Genomic DNA, 22,507 nt, shown 5'->3' on the forward strand with positions numbered 1-22,507 from the left:
GGAATAATAAAGACACAAATCTACCTCCATACTTTTGTAACCTAGGCCACTAGGTGGTGCAAAAATAACACCTAACATAGATCATTACCCAAACAGTGAACATACTGCAAGTTATCCTATTACTGTATATTGGGCGATGTGATCTTGGAAAAAAAGACCGTAGATGTATCGGCGTCGACCTATTCTCACTTATGGACGCGAGTAGTGCATCGTCTGTGTACATGCTAGGCAAAGGTGATTAAGTTTGGTACTTTTCATTTTTTTCAAGGTGGTGAAGTTGGCTGCTTAATTGTGATTGCGGCAACGAGTCACACATCCCTAAAACTCCTTATCTCCTTCTGCTGGACAATTAAAAACATTTTATGTACAATAAATAAGCAAGAACAAAGAAAAGTAGAAAAGTACAAATTTTTATTTTTTTATTCTTTACAAAGGACTGTTAAACCCAAGTTTTTTAAACAAAAATATAACAGCTTCTCATTGATGAAGACTGGAAAAAAACAAAAATATAAAACACCAAAATATAAAAGATGTAAAAACTGAAAATAAGATCACTTTGAAAAAAAAAAAGTCAACGTAAAAGAGCGTACTGTACTTAGAAAAATAATAATAATGGAACTTCATCATTGTTTCAGGCAGTAGAAGTCGAGCAAGTGCTTTAAACCAAATCGCTCAAGATTCACTGAAAGGCATCAGTGCTGAAACACAATGTACTGTACAGACCTTATTACTGATAAACATTTCGCTGAATCCCACCCACCGAAAGTCCAGTATGACTTGATGCGGCTGCCTCACATTTGACAAACGTTTACCCCCCCCCCCCCTTACTCTCCACAATGAATGGAACAAACTAGCCCAACCAGATGGAACACAGACATAAGATTGTGGGCAGCAATACCCTCACAAAGCAAACCCTCCTCACGTTCATGTTTGTCAAAACAAAAAACAAATGCCTGTTACGCGATATATTAGTAACATGCTTTCAGTCTGCAACAAAACTAGCGAGATGAAAAGTCAACTCCTAACATGGAATGTTTACAGCTTCAAATTTTGTTTGGAAACACAGAGTTCCAGTTAAAAAAAAAAAAAAAAGCAGCCCGCACGAGGCGATTCTGAGATTTGGCCAGTGCTCATTTTGAACTAATCAGATTTTGACCGAACATGCTGTCTTTTTTTGTAATTATGCTATTTCTAAGTTCTTTTCCAGCACAACCAAACAAAACTAATTCCATCCTGTGAAACTATATTTTGCCATGTTTAAAAATGTTCAGCTCAGCGCTAGTCAGCAGGGCACCATTTTGGCAAACAGCACCTGGTAAGAACAGCAATGATACTCCTTAATACAATCACAGCACAATTATACTGTAGGCGTGACGTACACACCTATTATCGGTGCATAGTAATCTTTACCTTGTGTATAAATGGACTACAGATGCAGTTGCATAAATAGCAAACAAGTGCATAGTCACTGGAAACAACAAACTAAGATCAGAAGTTGCGACTGAAGGTCTTTGGTGGAAAACATGAAATAGTCATGCAGACTAACGTGTTTTAAGATTACATCACATTTTCTTCATGGGGAAAAAAAAGACTGAAAGTTGTCTGAGATTGAGAAAGCCCACTAGTTTTTACCAGAACACTTCCGGTGCCTCAAATCTTGGGTCTCAATGCAACCTGTTCCTTATTAAATCTCATAAACATCCCATTTTTAAAATTCATCTTATAACAGAACACAGTTCAGTAACCCAGATAATGTACATTCCCAAAAACACTGAACCAACTGTCAACTGTTCAATAGCTTATATTCTTCAATATCTTTTTAAGGGCTTAAGCTGATAAGTATATTCAAGTAAAATCTGACATCTTTTCATTAAGTAGCCATCCTGGAATTAAGTCAGCGTGACCCGAAAACCACAACGCTTGGGGAAGAAACGATTGCTACTGGAGTCCTCTTTTCTTAATCCAAAAGTCACAAGATGCTGCTTCTTGCTTTACATTCATTTCTCTAATATAGTGAAAATGTCAATTTGCAGCAAAAATATAATTCGCCTGGCAATGAAAAACATTGGGGAGGACGGACTGATGAGCAGCCTCAAGAAGCACTTCTCGGCCTCCGACACGCTCTTAGTTTTCAGTCGAACCATTTACAATAAGTGAGCAACAAAAAAGGCGCCTCGATAAAGGAAGTTTGAGCTCGGAGGGATGATTTTTTTTAAGTAGGTAGTCAAGCTCCTGGATGGAATCTTACAGTGAGATCGGGTTAAGTGTTTCTGAGTTCGTGGCACGATCAGTTCATGGAACAGTCCTCTCCCTCTGTATCCGTGTCTGTGTCCGAGCAGGCCGTGTCCATGGCGACGTGGGCGGGGCTGACTATGACGGCTCGTCTCTGCTCCTCTTCTGCGCTCGCTCTCCGTTCCTGAGTGCGCTCGATGTGATGGATCGCCTGAGAGAAGCAAATGGACGTAGCAGCAATATTCATTTAACCATAATACAAAGGTGCACCTCCACAATCTAGTCAGGCCAGATACAAAAGCTGCATACAGCTTGTGTATCATACGCATGTTGCATATTCCATATTTTCTGGACTAAGTCACACATATACTCAGGTGCTACTTGTATACCGTATGTCGACCCCACAGTGGACAACTATTTAAAAGTTGACACTTAAGACATTTAAGCCTTTCTAGGTCAAGTGACTATTTTTGGTCATAAAAAAATATTTTTTGTATACATTTGTAAATGAATACAATGTTACACTCAAGCAACACTCTTAAGTTGACCCCCCCCCCCCCCCCCCCCAGTATTTAATACATTGTATCCAATTGACGGCGCGATACGTCCAATTCTTTTAAACTGGGCGGACTGACCGAGAATGCTCATCTTTCAGTGCTATTAACGGTGCTAGACGTCCAATCCATTTTGACTGAGAGCAGGCCCAAATGTATTAGATGTCTAGTGCTGCCATTGGCAGTCAATTAATCAAATGAGTGCCCTATAAGGGCCTATTTAGCCTGCTGTTCTTGATTTTGTCATAACATATAAACCTCGCTCAAAATGTGACTCAGGCTATGTTCATACCGCAGGTCATAATGCACGAATCCAATTTTTTTGGTGTTTTTCCCGACTCGAGTGAGGCATTAACTTGATGGCTTGAACGGGACAAGTCGCATAGAAGTGGACCATTTCAAATCCTATCTGTGTGACTTTCATATGTAGTAGAGATGTCCCGGACCTGATCGATCGGGTCCGATCACGTCATTTTCAAAGTATCGGTAAAAAAATATTGGACATGCCTTTTTTAAAAATATATATATATATTTTTAATTAAATCGTTTTCTAATTGTATTTAACGTTACAGACATAATGTGTTACTCTTCCAGAGTCTTTAGTTTAAGCTTAAGGTAGGGTTATCAAATTTATCGCGGTAACGACGAGAATTAATATTTTTTACATTTATCACGTTACAATATTTAAGGCATGCGCTCACCCACTCACGCATTGTCGCGTTCAATCTATAATGGCACCGTTTTACCCATACAGTATATAAAGCTAAAAGGCAGCGTAAAATGAGTAGAGAATTTTGGCAGCATTTGGAGCCTTTTTTTAAATGGCCTTACAATCCCTCTCCCAACGATTAGAAAAATCGTGGGAAGCAATGTGAGGAAGATCTTTTTCTTAACACCCTATGTTATTTCCCAACGCAGAGAAGATATATCAATTGGTATCACGACGCACAGTCATGGTTGTACTTCCCATCATGCATTTGGACAGAAGTTAAATGGCTACAGTATCATTTGCTGAAAGCTCAACAAATACACTAGATGGCAATATTTAGTCACAATATACAAAGTCACATTTATCCTATAAGAATTACAAGTCTTTCTATCCGTGGATCCCTCTCACAGAAAGAATGTTAATAATGTAAATGCCATCTTGAGGATTTATTGTCATAATAAACAAATACAGTACTTATGTACTGTATGTTGAATGTATATATTCGTCTGAGTTTTATTCATTTTTTTCTTAATGCATTGCCAAAATGTATATGATCGGGAAAAATTATCGGGAATGATTGGAATTGACCGAGTTAATGCGCATGCATTATACTTAAAGTTGCTCAATAGACAAAGGCAGTCTGAAAGGGCAGACCAAAAAAAAAAAAAAAAAAAAAAAAAAAAAAAAAACGACAAAAAATCGGAATTGTGCATTAAGACCTGCAGTATGAACCTAGCCTTATAGTCCAAAAAATTGGTAATTCAAAACACGCAAAGCACATACCTGCACAATAGTGTCCAGGTTTTGTCTCGATGTAGACACGGTGCTATTGTGGACAGACGAGCTCATGGTTACTACGGTGACGTGGTGATGGGGTTGCTGGGTTAGTGCCGGCGCTGGCACGATGACTGTTGGGTGGTGGGTTGATGCGATAGGAGTGGGAGGGGCCAGCACCTGAAGATGCATACAAGTCACAATAAAGATGAATGTAACAAGTCACTTCGACAATGTAAATACATTAGAAAAATATTCAGCCAGGACTCAGTACTCCGAATATGGAAAAAAAAAAGTAATTTTTGCTATTTAATAAAATCATAAGTGGTTTTCAGCACCTGAGTCCATTGGAATAGAAGTGGTTTTACATGTATGAGACTGCACGTGTGCATGGGACCAACCTTTGGACTGTGAGGTGGTCTGTCTGCAGTTTGGATTTGCTGCAACCGTAACAGTGTCTGGCTCTGGAATTGCGCGTGCTCCTCCTCCACCTGCTGGGTGATTACCTTAAGATGATCTGGGTGCCCCTGTGTGTCGAGTGAGCGCACCTGAATACAAACGAATGTAAGCAACCCATCAACTTTGCCTGTCCTGTACTCAGTGCAAGCTCAACTTCACTTTACCTAATCTTTCATGTAAAAGACATCACATATTTGACATACTGTAGACAATGCATAGAACCAAAACAACTTTACTCTAGAACAATACTAATTGAAAGAAAACATCCTAATATAAGTAGAACAACATGTCGTAAAAGGGCTGCAGAAAGCCGTTTGTACCATTAAAACAGTATAAAATGTATTTGTTCAATATTTGGCACGTTAGTATTGATACACATTTATCTACATTTGGAATACGACTAGAAGCAGCCAGGCAATACAAACAACTCAGCTGGACGGAATGTTTACCTGCTCCTCTAGTTGCATACGAGCAGAGCGTTCTCTGTCTAGCTGTTGGCGCAACTCGAGCATTTCCCTTCTCAGCTCCTCTACTTTCTCCTCATCTAGAGTATCTGGGGACCCAATGCCTTCATCCTTCTCCTCTGCTCGCCGCCTCTTGGGTGAGGAACCACTGAACTCCTGCAGTGACATAGTGGGACAACACTCACACACCTCGCACTGATTTAAATTACTGGTCCTTCTCAAAAAATTAGCATATTGTGATAAAGTTAATTATTTTCTGTAATGTACTGATAAACATGAGACTTTCATATATTTTAGATTCATTACACACAACTGAATGTAATTCAAGCCTTTTATTGATGATTTTGGCAAAAAAGTCAAGAAAAAACAAAAATCCCTATCAAAAAAATTAGCATATCATGAAAAGGTACTCTAAAGAAGCTACTAACCTAATCATCTGAATCAGCGATTTAACTCAAAACCCCTCCGAAAGATTCCTGAGGCTTTTAAAAACTCCCAGCCTGGTTCATTACTCAAAACCGCAATCATGGTCAAGAGTGCTCTCCAGTAGGCCATCATTGACACCCTCAAGCAAGAGGCTAAGACACAGAAAGAAATTTCTGAGCGAATAGGCTGTTCCCAGAGTGTTGTATCAAGGCACCTCAGTGGGAAGGAAAAAGTGTGGCAGGACACGCTGCACAACCAGAAGAGGTGAACACACCTTGAGAAAGATTGTGAAGAAGGGCCGATTCCAGACCTTGGGGGACCTGCAGAAACAGTGGACCGAGTCTGGAGTTGAAACATCCAGAGCAACCGTGCACAGGCGTGTGCTGGAGCCACTTTTGAACCTGAAACAGCGGCAAAAGCGCCTGGCCTGGGCTACAGAGAAGCAGCACTGGACTAAAGTACTTTTTTCAGATGAAAGCAAATTTTGCATGTCATTCAGAAATCAATGTGCCAGAGTTTGGAGGAAGACTGGGGAGAAACAAATGCCAAAATGCCTGAAGTCCAGTGTCAAGTACAAGTTCAAGTGTAATGTCAAGTCAGTGATGGTCTGGGGTGCCATGTCAGCTGCTGGTGTTGGTCTACTGTGTTTTATCAAGGGCAGGGTCAATACAGCTAGCTATCGGGAGATTTTGGAGCACTTCATGAGTCCATCTGCGGAAAAGCTTCATGGAAATGAAGACTTCATTTTTCAGCACGACTTGGCACCTGCTCACAGTGCCAAAACCACTGGTAAATGGTTTACGGACCATGGCATTACTGTGCTCAACTGGCCTGCCAACTATCCTGACCTGAACCCCATAGAGAATCTGTGGGATATTGTGAAGAGGAAGTTGACAGACATCAGACCCAGCACTGTAGATGAGCCTAAGGCTGCTATCGAAGCATCCTGGGCCTCCATAACACCTCAGCAGGGCCACAGGCTGATTGCCTCCATGCCACGCGGCATTGAAGCAGTCATTTCTGCAAAAGGATTCCCAACCAAGTATTGAGTGCATAGCTGATATAATTAATTGAAGGTTGACTTTTTTTGTATTAAACACTTTTTTTGTATTGGATGAAATATGCACATTTTTTGAGAAAGGGATTTTTGGTGTTTGACTTTTTTGCCAAAATCATCAATATTAAAACAATAAAAGGCTTGAATTACTTCAGTTGTCTGTAATGAATCTAAAATATATGAAAGTCTAATGTTTATCAGCACATTACAGAAAATAATGAACGTTATCAATATGCTAATTTTTTGAGAAGGATAGTATATTCTAAAAACATACATAGTATTCAAACAACAACACAAAGGTTACGAACAAGAGGACTTGACCATACCTGTATAAAGCGTTTGAGCTGGTTGTTCTGTGACAGGAGCTGTGTCTTTTCCTGTTCCAAGGTGAAAATGTAGTCTGCTGTCTGTTGCAAGATGGCTGCCTACATACAAACAGATTCAAAAAGTCCCGTTGACACTAAGCTAGTGGAAAAGTGTACTACTAATAGACCCTACCCACCGACGTCACAAAATCACGTGCTCGCTGTATGGTTCCGCCCACTTGTCCGTCATTTTGTGTCTGTATTATCAATGGTCTCAATTGATCGAGCAATTTATAATGCATTTCATGGAAGACCCGGTGCTTTCGGATGCCGTAAACTCACTTGATGCGTTGCATAAAAGGTGTTATGTGGAAAAGCTTCAGTTTATCCATTCGCCAGATCCATATTTGATGCCTAAATCGATGTTTTTCGACCCGCTGTCTCTGCCGTATTTGCCTGACATCTGCTAGCTACCCTGAACTGTACAACTATCTTGTCCACACAAAATCAGCCTATTCTCACGAAAGTTTGAAAAACTTTAAGAGCTTGGAGGCTTATAAATACTTCGTTGCTGGTTGGGTGAAACAGGTCCTCGTCCACGAAAACTCGGCAGGAATCTATCTTGTGCTTGGAAAGGTGAGTTACGAAATTTTCAATTCAAAATCTTTTGTTATTGTTAACATCCACTGTCAAGTCTAATGTATTTCATGTCGTTTGTCAATGGAGTTAGGGCTTTTAATGTTTATATGGTTTAGCGATAGCACTCTCACTACATACATACGTGTATGTTGTCGGCGATTAGCCTAGCAATGATCTTAATTGTGGTTGTCAGCCCAAAACCCTCTAAATATATATTAAATGCATCTTACCAGATATAAAATGACTACTACATAATCTGTGGTAATCGTTTGGAGCCCAGTTTTCTCGTCGAATTTCAGCAGCCCATCTCGCTCTCTTCTCTCCGGGTCTCTCGGAATCCGGTAGAACTTCAAGTCTCTCCGTCTTCTCCGTCTATCTTCTCTGTTATTGCAACCGACCGCCACACACGCCTTCACCATTTTGATTATTAATGTTAACGAGCAGAAAAACACGTCGTAAATAGGAGGAATGTACGTAGCCGTAACAGGGAAACATGATGTGTTGACGGACAATTGGGCGGCACCAGTCAGGAGGAAGGAGTTGTGACGTCACGTGGGTAGGGTCTATAGAACTGAACAGACGTGCGATTTACACACTTACGTAAGTGATGGAGTCAATGACCACGTACCTTGCTGAGTTTCTCCCCGTCTGTGTGAGGCAGGAGAGATTTGAGGGACTGGAACCCTGCATTAATACTCTGCATGCGTCTCCGCTCATTGCTGTTGGCAATTTCACGTCGGATTCGCCTCTCCTGGTCTTGGGCCGTCTCTGGACTGAATGGGATGTTGGCCAGACTAAAGAACAGTCAGAGGACACAGTAATCAACAATCATCGAATTTTATATGAGATTGGTAGAAACTGTTCTTTGCATCATCACAAGAAAATGAAATGCTCAAACGTATGAAAAAGGTGTCACTTCAGCTGCCAAAATTTACCACTGACAGGTACATACATACAAAGCATAGTCAAAAAATATCATACTGGAACGAACAGATGCTAAAAAATAGGGGAAGGCTAGTCTTGACTTAGCCCGGACTTTAAACTTTCAAATTCCTCGTTCTGAGCTGTCTGTGGGTCACAAGTTTTAACCAACTCTGCGAGTTGTCATCCACCTCAACCTCAGGATTATTGAGGTTAACTAATAAACAAACCAGTAGAACTTGATTTGAGATGTTTATAAAACACACTAAGACAGAAAGCAACTATCATGTGTGGCTTTGAATAGACTAAGGTCGTGGTGGGTGTGGAAACCGCATGTATACAGATAGTGGAAGGGAATTTTTAACTGAGATTCCAAGCCAGCAGAGATGACAGGAAAAACAAAACAATGTCAAAGAAGATTGTGAAATGCTCTATTTTACAGGATTTGAATTTCACAATTGTTAACCCTTTCATGCACAAATTATGATTTTTTTTTTTTTAATTATTCATTTAGGACTGGGGTCTCAAACAAGAGGCGTAGGGCCAACTACAGCTCACAGGACAATATTTTTGTGGCCCCCATTTGACATCCAATTGTATTACAGTGGTACCTCTACATACAAAGTTAATTTGCAGGATTTTCCCATAAGAATACATTATAATTCCATTAATTCGTTCCACAGCCTGAAAACCCTTAATAAATGATGGTCGTACTATTGCAAATAGCAACTACACAGAGCAAAACAAATAAATTATGAATAAAAATAGTAAGAATACTTGTAATAATGTAACGAATCTGGTTCTAATGTGGCGGATGTGTTTTGCGTGGTGTATCTGAACGCACCGCGTGGCTGACTTGACAGTGAGGGAGGACTTCTCACTTTCGTTTTGTACAGTTGCAGCGGACAGTAGACATGTTCTGTTGCAGAAGTTCTGAAATAAATTATTAAAGAACTGACGACCCTGGCGATGTTACAATCATAATAATTGTCATCTTTACTGACAAAGACTGGCAAACGGAAGTTGGAAGAGGACCGTCGAGATCTACGGCCGTATTGTCAAGCAGTTCACGGACGAGCACCACGCTCATATTTTTCTATCATTTGCGTCTTCGATTCAATGGTAAGCTTCACTTATTTTCACCACCTGCTTTAACATTCTTGTAACTCATGTTGATTTCTCTCACAAAGAAATCCGCCGTGCGTCCGTCTTGCGGGAAAACAATGAAATTGCGACGCTGTCATACATAGTCGTATTCTGAGCATTTCGTCGGATGTACAAACAAACGGCGAGTCAAATTTTACGTCGTATGTCGAGGTTCCACTGTATTAGCGTTGCCCGCATGTATAATAATCAACATACGAATACTTTTAAATAAAAATGAATACATTAACTAAGGCTGCAGCTATCGATTATTTTAGTAGTCGATTAATCAATGACCTAGTTCGAGTAATTGGACAAGGAACATGAAAAATTAAAATACCTGTGATGAACCTCAAACTGTACAAAAAAAAAAGATGTACAATAAAAGAACAATTGAGTAATTTACATAGCAAAATGCTCTAAAATGCTAACTTTTTTATTTTTTATTTTTTTTACAATGCTCTGAACAAATGGTTCAGACATATATTTCCACAGAAAACGGCTAAATATACCTATAAACTAAATTAAGAATGCATTAAAAAAAATTACCTCAAACAAAAACTTCGCTTACGTTGGTCTTAACATGGAGCAGCTGGATTCAGCCATGTGAAATGAGGCAGACTAGAGGCAGTGTATCCACCCAAATCAATAAAACACTTTAAAAATAAACCATTACAACGGCACTTTGATTAAACAAATACTCGAAGCACCAAAATTCAATTTGAATCTTTGTTTTTTTTTTCTCTAATCGAATACTCAAGTTAGTCGATTAATCGTTGCAGCACTAAACTTAACCCATTCAGGGAAGCAAAAAAAAAAAAAAATCCCAGAAGTAAATACACCCGTGCCATACTTATTTGAGTTAATGTATTCATTCTTTTTTTCCAGTTTATTACAATTTATTTTTTAAAGTTTAAATTTTTAAAATCATGTATTTTTTAAAATCAATCTTGGCTTGTTTAAATTTGAGTATATTTGGAATTATTTATCACTGTTTACCCGCCGCCCCCCTACCAAAAAAATCCTTCAATTAAACAGTTTTATTAACTGGAAATGAAAATGCCATCTGCATTAGCACAGGTGTGCCTAATCAAGTGTTTAGGCTAGCTCTTGAACTAGCATCAATTTAAAAAAATTATATCTGATTATATCTAAATTATATCACACAACCAAAACTAAATTATCCTGTGGTCCGATGTTAACATTAATAAAACCAAGGGCGTAGGTTTGGTCTCAACATTGGTAGGGACGATATAACAGCATAACCTGCATGTACACTTTTTACTCTGGATGGGACATTAATTATTAAGACCACACAGATTGGGTGAACGGAGGTTATGCACATGTTGTGTTGTGTGAGCAACATATGAGGTTATGCAGCACCAGTCTCTCTCTCAGCAGCTTCTTGCTCACTTTTTTCTGGTTCTCAGGTTTCAAGCAGAGTTCACTACATTTCACACAGTTTAATTAACAATAATAGTAGAAAACACAAACAGAAGGACACTTCTCTAAGCAGCTTCCTACGTGAGTTTTGCAGGCTAGCAAATTCACCCAGTATAATGTTAGCTGACTCAGATGCAGGTTGGACTTTCAGTAGCAAAATTTGTGATGTGTTCCCCACCTCCACTACATTGACGTCTTTTTATATTACTTACAGTGGCTGCTGCTGGCCGGGAAAAAAAAATCCCTTCAAATATCACTCCTCTTCAAGGGGGGCGGAGGAGGCGGCACGTTGTCGACATGTATTTCTGTCAGGGCTGTGTGAGTAAGTGTGCGTGTGTGTGTCGGGGGTGGGTCAAGTAATCAGCTAATCAAATGTGCGTTTGAGGGGGGAAAAACGGACCGGCGCCATGAGCGGATTTTAAGGGAGGGGCCAAGCCCCCATTTTTCAGCACGATCTGGCACCTGCTCACAGCCAAAACCACTGGTAAATGGTTAATGGCCATGGTAATTGGCCTGCCAACTCTCCAGACCTGAATCCTATAGAGAATCTGTGGGATATTGTGAAGAGGAAGTTGAGGGACAACAGACCCAAAACTGTGGATGAGCTTAAGGCCGCTATCAAAGCATCCTGGGCCTCCATAACACCTCAGCAGTGCCACAGGCTGATTGCCTCCATGCCACGCCGCATTGAAGCATTCATTTCTGCAAAAGGATTCCCGACCAAGTATTGAGTGCATAGCTGATATAATTGAAGGTTGACTTTTTTTTGTGTGTTAAAAAACACTTTTTTGTATTGGTCGGATGACAGTGCCCTCCATAATTATTAGCACCCCTGGTTAAGATGTGTTTTTTAGCTTCTAATATTTTTTTTCAATTCAAATAATATGGGACCTTAATGGAAAAAAAGAAAAAAATCCAACCTTCAATACAAGTGCATTCATTCAGTGGGAAAAAAATCCCACATAAAGAAAAAAATATTTGACATCAAATAATGTGTGTCACAATTATTAGCACCCCGGTGTTAATACTTTGTACAACCCCCTTTTGCCAACACAACAAGGTCTGGGGACTGAGATGGCCATGGGAGGAGCTTGATTTTGTGTCTGGTGAAGCATTTCTGTGTAGATTTGGCCATATGTTTAGAGTCATTGTCTTGCTGAAAGACCCAGTGACGACCCATCTTCAGCTTTCAGGCAGAGGGCAACAGATTTTGATTTTAAATGTCCTGGTATTTCAAAGCATTCATGATGCCATGCGCCCTAACAAGGTTCCCAGGGCCTTTGGAAGCGAAACAGCCTCACTGCATCACTGACCCACCCCCATACTTCACAGTGGGTATGAGGTGCTTTCTACACGCCAACAAGCTGTTTGGGAGGCATGCACGGAGAAAACCTTTCCTCACAATCATAAACGCAAACGTCTGGAGTTCGCCAAGTGGTATTGAGGCTTCAACTGGGACTGTGTGCTTTGGTCAGATGAGACAAAGATTGAGCTTTTTGGCAACAAACACTAAGTGGGTCTGGCGTGCCACGAAAGATGCGCATGCTGAAAAGCACCTCATACCCACTGTGAAGTAAAGTATTAACACCAGGGGTGCTAATAATTGTGACACACATTATTTGATGTCAATTTTTTTCTTTATGTGGGATTTTTTCCCCACTGAATGAATGCACTTGTATTGAAGGTTGGATTTTTCTCTTTTTTTCCCATTAAGGTCCCATATTATTTGAATGTAAAAAAAAAATAATAGAAGCTAAAAAACACATCTTAACCAGGCGTGCCAATAATTATGGAGGGCACTGTATGCTATTTTTTGGAGATAGGGATTTTGCTTTTTCTTGACTTTTTTGCCAAAATCATCAACATTAAAACAATAAAAGGCTTGAACTACTTAAGTTGTGTGTAATGAATCTAAAATATATGAAAGTCTAATGTTTATCAGTACATTACAGAAAACAATGAACTTTATCACAATATGCTAATTCTTTTAGAAGGACTCGTAATATTGTTACAAATTTTGTTTCGGATGTTGTGCCCGCTAAAAGCTGCGCTACTCCAATATGGCCGCCGGAGGGCGCGTCGGACAGCTGGTAGCAGTACAGTGAAATGTGACACCTCACCGCTCAGTCCACGCTGAGAACAGCAGCGGTAGGCAGGAGGCCCCCGGGCACAGCGGAGAACAATGCTTTCTACCGTTAGCGCCGAGCTAACAGCCAAGGTTGACTGCACTCAAAATAAAAATAAACACCCAGCGCGAGCGACGTCTCCGCGGGTGGCCGACGGTGCGTGCTCGCTATAAGAACTAAGCCCAGTTAATGCGAGAAAAGCAAAGCGCACGGTTGGAAAATTGTCACGCTGTTAGCTTGAGTTAGCAGCGCAACCTGTGCTACTGCTCCACCACATAAAACTTAACCACCACAAATACGAGCTTTAATGTTCCGAACGCCCACGCGTAGATAAAATGCCAACTATTACAAATCGCAAACACGCCAAACATTACATATTTAAAGAACCGAAATTAGTTGAAAATAGCGTAATGGAAGCGAACACGTTAAGTACCACGTGTTCGACTGGAAATGCGATGTATCGATTTCATGTCGTTGATTTACATATTTCGGGAGCGAATTCCTCCTTAAAGTCCCTCGCGGGGGAAAGCATTGCCCTGTCGCTAGGGAATTATTTTTCACAGGCGACATCATGTACCGCCTGCACGCACGCAAGGGCTGCAGCCCAGGTATTAATCCGTCACTTTGTACAACCTTGCTGGCAAACTATCGCATGCTAGCAGCTAGCGGCTAACGCGCTACGTAAAGTCAAGACCGCAGCGCACCGCTGCATCCTCAACGTGCTTCGGAACGTACCTGCACAGCCCCCCGATCACATCCTTCTCCGTCTTCTTGAACTGCTGGAGGTTTGGAATCTTCTCTGTCGGCATCATGAAATATTCCATGCTTTCAAAGACACCCCCTAAAACGCGTGTTTTCACTCTCCCTCCCACTTCTATCCTACCAACACACGCGCACGAAGGTCCGTGAATCGCACAGTTGCTGAAGTATATTTGAGCCGTCGGACGCACGCAGATGCGCGGCAACGTGAAGAAACGGTTTAGAAAAACAAAAGTTGTAGCTGTCCACAGCTGATGGGGTTCCCTCCAATGCGTGTGCGCGCGCGCGTGTGTGGCATCTTGCCTCCGCCTACTACGTGTTTGTGTATGTCTGTTGCCTCCGCCTACTCCGTGGATGTGTGCGTACGTGCGTGCAGCTGATCTGAGCGAGGCGGGAAACAGCTGGTTGGAATCAGCCTCCTTCCGGCAAGACAAACAAGCGAGGAGGGAGAGAAACGAGTGCTTGTGGAAGGCAAGAGCCGCATTGCTTCGAATCGTTCCTTTTCCGTGTTAACAATGTGGCTTCAAAATTCGCCAATGAAGATATTTTAGCCCTTGATAGGGCAAGTGACTATTTTTTTTTGGTAATTACATACCTGTCAACCTGAGGCCTAAGGCAATCTTACAAATAGTGACGTATGCCCTTACAGATTGGTGACTAATCTTACAACGTTGTATATAGCGTGAAATATGAAAAAAACCCACCTCATTTTTAAAAATAATATGAATTTATTGGTAATATTGTCACATACACTCACCAGCCACTTTATTAGGTACACCATGATAGTAACGGGTTGGACCTCCTTTTGCCTTCAGAACTGCCTCAATTCTTCGTGGCATAGATTCAACAAGGTGCTGGAAGCATTCCTCAGAGTTGGGTCCATATTGACATGATGGCATCACACAGTTGGTGTAGATTTGTCGGCTGCACATCCATGATGCGAATATCCCGTTCCACCACATCCCAAAGATGCTCTATTGGATTGAGATCTGGTGACTGTGGAGACCATTTGAGTACAGTGAACACATTGTCATATTCAAGAAACCAGTCTGAGATGATTCCAGCTTGATGACATGGCGCATTATCCTGCTGAATGTGGCCATCAGAAGTTGGGTACATTGTGGTCACAAAGTGATGGACACGGTCAGCAACAATACTCAGGTAGGCTGTGGCGTTCCAACGATGCTCAATTGGTACCAAGGGGCACAAAGAGTGCCAAGAAATTATTCCCCACACCATTACACCACCACCACCACCAGCCTGAACCGTTGATACAAGGCAGGATGGATCCATGCTTTCATGTTGTTGACGCCAAATTCTGACCCTACCAGCCGAATGTCGCAGCAGAAATTGAGACTCATCAGACCAGGCAACATTTTTCCAATCTTCTATTGCCCAATTTAGATGAGCTTGTGCAAATTGTAGCCTCAGTTTCCTATTCTTAGCTGAAAGGAGTGGCACCCGGCGTGGTCTTCTGCTGCTGTAGCCCATCTGCCTCAAAGTTTGACGTACTGTGCGTTCAGAGATGCTCTTCTGCCTACCTTGGTTGTAACGGGTGGTTATTTGAGTCACTGTTGCCTTTCTATCAGCTCGAACAAGTCGAACATTCTCCTCTGACCTCTGGCATCAACAAGGCATTTCCGCCCACAGAACTGCCGCTCACTGGATATTTTTTCTTTTTCGGACCATTCTCTGTAAACCCTAGAGATGGCTGTGCGTGAAAATCCCAGTAGATCAGCAGTTTCTGAAATACTCAGACCAGCCATTCTGGCACCAACAACCATGCCACATTCAAAGTCACTCAAATCACCTTTCTTCCCCATACTGATGCTCGGTTTGAACTGCAGGAGATTGTCTTAAACCATGTCTACATGCCTAAATGCACTGAGTTGCTGCCATGTGATTGGCTGATTAGAAATTAAGTGTTAACGAGCAGTTGGACACGAGAGCCTAATAAAGTGGCCGGTGAGTGTATAACCTGGTGCAATCAAAGAAAACTATCTTCAGCTACATCATGATTACTAAAATTTAACTGTTACTTTTGTTATAATTGTATGCATAAGCGGAGTTTGACTTTTGGGCCGGGGCGGGGGCACAACATGTTGATGACCTCAAAATGCAGTTCAGCAATAAAATTAACTTACAAGAATATTTATAATAGTAAGTTGAAAATGAGCATTTTTTTTTTGTTTCCCATCATTCTTGAGGGTAATTCTAAATCAGGCTGCTTAGGACAGCTATACTTTTGGCCAAGATCGTCATCCGTTGAATATGGTACGCCCGCCGGTGTCGTGCCAATGTAGTTACCCCAGTCAAAAATTGTATCCCCTGAGCGGAGCCATACGGAGGTAGATTTGTGTCTTCATTATTCGATCAAAAAAAAAAAGTGTTTGAATGCAAAAATAAATTTGAAACATAAAAAAACTCATTTGAAAGCTACTATGCTTTGAATTTTTTTTTTTTTTTTGATTGAAGCAACTTTTTTGATTGAAGAAATGTTTAGCGTTTGGGCCACATTTTGGCTAGGACATTTGTATCTTTATTATTCAAAAAAAAAAAAAAATAGTTGCTTCAAACAAAAAAATATATATTTTCAAACACTATATAAATATAACACCATAACCATAACACCATAACGAAAAATCACTTCAATCAAAAAAAGAAAAATTTCAATCATAGAAAAAAAGTTTGTAAAATGCGAAAAAATATTTGAGACTTATATAATATTATATTATATAATATTTGCATTCAAACACTTAATTTTTATTTAAAAAGTTTTCTTTGATTTTGGCAATCCTTTTTGTGTTTGGGCCATATTATGGGTAGGACATTTGTGTCTAAATCATTCAATCCCCCCAAAAAGTTGCTGCAATCAAAAAATATTTTCAAACAAAGAAAAAAAATCATTTGAAAAATAAAATTGCCCTCCTCTATTTTTTTTTTTTTAAATAATATGCAATGCAAATGACCGTCCAAGGTGCTAGTCACATGATCTGTTCGAAAAATAATTTTGACCCATTATAAATATATCTTTTTTGTTCATTTCATTCATTTTTATTGTTTGCTTTAATGCTTTTCAACTTTAATACATATATATATAGGAAAGTCAAGGAATAATGAATGAATTACATGCAATGACACTTTTCGGCCACCGGGGGGGGCGTGCCCCCTGGCCCACCTTAAACTCAGTTTATGATTGTATGTAGCACTTTTGGCAATTTCTGTCATTTCTTGATGGCTGCACTTGATGGCACTTCAGCTCGCAATTTAGTTTGACGTGAAGGTAGTTCGTTAGTGTGTCCAATTATAAATTAAAAAGGTCAATTGATAAAATGAACTCACCGATGCAATCTTTGAGTCAGGGAACATTTCTTTTGCTAATTCTGAGAAGTGATCAGCAATAGTTGCGGGCAAATTGTGTTTGGCAATAAATTGACAGAATAAAATCTCCGCTTTCATCACTTTTCATTCTGCAGACTTCATCTTTATGACCAGTGTTGTTAACCTTACTTTTAAAAAGTTATTAATTACAAATTGCTTCTCCCAAAAAGTAAATGAGATAGTAACTCAGTTACCTGAATATAAGAGTAATTAGTTACTTGGCAAAGTAACTGGTGTTACCTTTTTTTTTTTTTTTTTTCTTTCCATTTTCATTAAAAAAAAAAAAAAACATAGTAACCTTTGCTATGTTTGGAAGTCATTTAATGTTGTGAATTAAATGTTAAAGTTGTTAAAATTGCTCCCGTTTTTGCATTAGTTCCCTTCTATCTACTTTCAAAATGTGAAAGTTTTAAAACTGAATCTAAAGATAGACACAAGTCAAGATTTTGCCGATTTAGGAGTATTTTAGATAAAAAGTTACTTAGGTTCCCTAGGAAGGTTCACTACAACAGAGCCTTTCTGAGAAGTCTACTGTTTTAAGATGGCGGCTGTTTACTAACGCCGCCGAGTCTGTCATTTCGCATGTAGTTCTATATGCATTTAATATCTAGGCGTAAATTGTAGGCTGTCGGCTACAGTCAGGAAATATTGGAGCCATCTAGCTTAGCATCGCGTTTGCTGCAGCGCCACAACACTCTTCTCTCTCCGTGTCTCTGACTTTTCTCGCGTCATTCAACCAACCTAGTAACGCATAGAAACGCACATTGTCTCGTTGCCGAAACGGTGACAAAATCCGAACGGAAAAAAAAACGTAATGCATGAAAATCGTAGATTTTGAACGTATCGATTTGAACTCATTTAAAAATAAGTGCTCACTTGTACAAATTACGCCAAAACCGTACAACTTGACAGGTATGAGGACATGGTCACTTAAATATTAACATGAACAAGTGTCCACATTAATTAAACGCCAGAACATTGACATCCAATACATTTTGAGTGGGAGAGCCTGGCAGCAAACGATCGCTGCTATACCATCCCAGGAGTGGTGGTACAAATGTGAACAGGGCTCGGGTGAAATGGGCATAAACGTGAGGCCCCGAGTGGACCGTCCAACGTGGGGGTTGTTACTGGACGGCCCTCCCACCACACTTTTCGCAGGCCCCTCAAGACGATCGTCCGATGAGTGTGGGGTGTAATTTTTTTAGGGGCCTCTCACTGGTGTCGTTAGAGGGGCTTGAAGCCCACAAAACAAAGAAGGAAGCCCCCCTAAAACGTTTTATTTAAAAAAAAAAAAAAAAAAAAAAAAAAAGCTGGCATATTCACTATGAAATTGCCAGAATATTTTAATTCAATAATCATACTCATGTAACCTGTTATTATTCATTTAAATATGATTATAAATCTGTCTTTTTCCCCTCACTGGTAGAGAGCTCCATCAGTGCGTAGTTATCCAATCCATTCCACTTGCTCATATAGAGAGTCCCCACATCACTAAAACTCAGGGGTGAAAATGGCTAGAATTTCTTGCAGGAACTCCCCGACGTGAAGGTTGCCACAAAGTCAAACATTTAGTTTATCAATTTTTTTCTTTTCTTTTTTTTGGGGGGGGGAATGCAAAATGCAAAGAAAACTGTTTTGGCACAGTTATTTCTATAACACATACAAAAACTGATTTTCACTCAAAATGGTATTTTTTCAATGATTTCCAAAATAAAAGTTAACAAAAACAGCAATAACCCCAACCTACATCTCCTAATTTTTATTTTCCCTCATTTCCTCACATATTAAATGGCAAATCTAAAATTTAACTACTTAAGAACACATGATGTATATTAAAATTGAAGTTAATGTCAACATTTCATTTACTTTTGCTTCTTTTTTTTTTTTTTTTTAATAATAGTATAATAATAATAATAGTAACAAGAAAGTGTAAGAAAAATACTAGGGCTGTCAAACGATTAAAATTTTTAATCGAGTTAATTACAGCTTAAAAATTAATTAATCGTAATTAATCGCAATTCAAACCATCTATAAAATCTGCCATATTTTTCTGTAAATTATATATATATTCTGTAAAATAAATTGCTGGAATGGAAAGATAAGACACAAGATGGATATATACATTCAACATACGGTACATAAGGACTGTAGTGGGCATTTCACTCTACTGTCATTTAAATCTGTCTATGCTGTCCTCACTCTGAAGCGTCTACTTTTTCCAAAGCTAGACAGCTAGTGAACGACGCCTTAATAATTAGACTTCTTCCTTTTTCATCTGATTTATTAATAAAATGGCCTCAAACCATTGTCCTCTTTAGACCGTCGTAAAACTACAAAATAAAAGTACACAAGCATTGCATTAGCAACAACGTTAGCTTAGCACGCTATACAGGTTCACTAAACATAAACAAAAAGCGTCTCATACAAAAAATTTAACATTTCGCCTACTAACATAATATGTACATTCTTTACAACAACCATACTTACGGACAAATCTTGTCCAAGGATCATATAAGCACAACATTATCAGCCCGAGACGTCGTGCAGCCATAATGAACTGGCAAGAAAACAATAAACCATGTCGCAAAGCGACCACAAGAGTTCGCTGTTGGACAGCACAAAAAGCCTTGCTGTAAAACTTACCAAAAGGCAGAATACTTTCTGAGCGGGACATGTGCGTTAATTGCGTCAAACATTTTAACGTGATTAATTAAAAAAATTAATTACCGCGCGTTAACGGGATAATTTTGACAGCCCTAAAAAATACAATTGACTTATATTATGCAGAGTGAAATGGAATATATTTTGCAGATCGCGCAAACATTGACTTTTTTAAATCATAAGGAAATGAATAAGTAGCTTAACATAAATGAAAAAATATAAGTCCAAAGTGCACATTGACAGCTAAGATGTTCTGAACCTCCCCATCAGAGCAAATAAAACTAAATATGATAAATAAGCCTCCTCAACTCTTTCCTTGCTCTTAAAGATTTGATCCATTTTCTGTTGCATCGCCCTTTTTTTGTCGCATCAATTCAAAAAACGTTTTTTTGTTGTTGTTGCTGTTCCAGAAAACATGCACTTGCTAGCTAACTATGCCTGCTGATCACACGTCAGTATGTCAGCCAATTGAGCAGATAAATGAGTCCAGGCGTTTTGCTTTGCTGTGTGCATTCGCACGTTGACGTAACTCATCATCGTCAGACTCGGATAACTGCCGCAGCTAGGGAAACCTCCATGCCGTCCGTGGAATAAAATAAATAATATATATCGGTGGAAACGGATTATGCTACACAATCTCTTTATTATGCTTATAAATCTTATATCATAAATCTGTTGTTGGTAGATTGTTTACTTCTTGGAGATGAAATGCATGTGTGGCAGCTCAGCATTTAAAAAAAAATGTTTACATAACGTTTTGACAGTTGCCGTCATATTTTTGGAATCGAAGCACCGTGTACCGGAACAGCATTCCGGCCCTGAATTTTATACCGGAACTGTGTTCCTGCCCTGAACCTTATACTGGAACTGCCTTCCTGACCGTTCTGGCCCACTTTCACCCCTGCTAAAACTCCAGTCCGCGTTTTCCCTGCGTCCTGCTCGTATCGGCTTTGTGTGGGTGTTTACTTCTGACGCCCACAGTCTCGAGTATAGCGTGAACGTGAATAGATGGATGAAAGATGGACATGAGACAAATTTCAAGAAAGTGAGTATTTATCACTGCTAGGAGTAACAGATAGCTACAGCCCCCAGCTAACAGCAGAAAGTCCCATGTCATTAATAAACCAAATGCTCAGTGTTTGACAGATAAAACCTGGCTTCCAAACTACAGAGAATCTTTGCACATGTCCTATCTTTGTTTTGCAGTCAAAAGCGCTAAAATAACGCTGTTACTCAGCTACTGCGAGCTAGTTAGTCTGAAATGCATTGTGAAAGTCCAGGTTGTTTATAGAGTAAAGTCTTTTTTACAACTCTCTTTGGGGTGACTTCCTTCGAATCTGGAGCATCAGCTGTTTCTCACTTTACGCATAGATGAGTACAAGAGCTGAGCTCATTCATGTACAGTACAGGCCAAAAGTTTGGGTACACTTCATTCAATGCAACACAAATGAAGGTCCCAACCCAAATGGCGAGAGTGTGCAAAAAAATGATCAGAGGAAAGGGTGGCTACTTTGAGGATATTAGAATATTATACATGCTTTTAGTTATTTCCCTCTTTTTTTGCTAAGTACATAATTCCACACATATTCATTCATAGTTATATTACCTTTAGTGAGAATTCACAATGTAAATAGTCATGAAAAAAATGAAAAGGCATTAATAAGAGCGTGTGTCCAAACTTTTGGTCTGTAATGTATAATTATCATTAGTGGATGGTCATAATACACTAATAATAATCACTCCACCACCTTTATTGACTTGTAGGAGTCGACGCAAAGGAGCAAAGAGGGTGAGAGGGGAGAGTAGTAGAGTTGTAAAGGTGAGTAGGAGAGTAATGATTAGAAAGTGGAGAAAGCCAAGATTATATATAGCATACACACACACACACACCCCTACACTATCAATATACATATATATAAAACAAAGGTAACTATCAGTAACACAATGCGCTGCCAGGGACTCAAATCCTGCGGTGCCAGATGTGTCCCCCTGCTGAAGAAAGTACACGTCCAGGCCCGTGTGCGGTTAGCTAGAGAGCATTTGGATGATCCAGAAGAGGACAAACAATGTGATTTTCAGTTTTTTTTTTCTCCACAATTCTGTCTCTCATGGTTGAGGTTTACCCACGTGTACAATTACAGGCCTCTCTAATATTTTCAGGTGGGAGAACTTGCACAATTAGTGGTTGACTAAATACTTATTTGCCCCACTGTATCTATCCTTTTAAATGTTTTTTTCAATTTTTCTTTGTTTGGATCGATTATTTATCATCTAAAATATTTGGGGAAAAAGCGAAAGTAATGAAAAAAAAAATACAATTAAGCGATAGTTATGAGGTAGATATCCGTGACTTTTTACAGACGCAAATTTTTTAATTGTGATGTAATTTGTTTAAAATATCTGCGTAAATAATTTTTTAAAAGTTAAAAAAAAAAAAAAAAAACCTAAATA

At 39.6% G+C, this 22,507-nt stretch overlaps 2 protein-coding genes across 2 annotated transcripts in view; one reads left to right on the forward strand and one right to left on the reverse strand.

The window, feature by feature from the left end:
• The window catches only part of wdr19 (WD repeat domain 19), a 48,619-nt gene extending 44,435 nt beyond the window's left edge, over positions 1-4,184 (forward strand). The window contains exon 37 of the mRNA XM_057843847.1: positions 2,340-4,184. The gene's annotated coding sequence lies outside the window, so the exon portion shown is untranslated. The remainder of the gene's footprint in view (positions 1-2,339) is intronic.
• Positions 826-14,360, reverse strand: LOC130920541 (transcription factor AP-4-like). Its single transcript, XM_057843848.1, has 7 exons — positions 13,988-14,360; positions 8,248-8,413; positions 7,002-7,100; positions 5,178-5,348; positions 4,671-4,817; positions 4,279-4,449; positions 826-2,443 (listed from the first exon to the last, which is right to left on the reverse strand). Exons 1-7 carry the CDS (start codon positions 14,074-14,076, stop codon positions 2,288-2,290), a joined length of 999 nt encoding a protein of 332 aa, XP_057699831.1. The 5' UTR covers positions 14,077-14,360; the 3' UTR covers positions 826-2,287.
• Between the last annotated feature and the right edge of the window lie 8,147 nt (positions 14,361-22,507).

Source organism: Corythoichthys intestinalis, chromosome 8 (assembly GCF_030265065.1).
Source record: "Corythoichthys intestinalis isolate RoL2023-P3 chromosome 8, ASM3026506v1, whole genome shotgun sequence".
NCBI lineage: Eukaryota > Metazoa > Chordata > Actinopteri > Syngnathiformes > Syngnathidae > Corythoichthys > Corythoichthys intestinalis.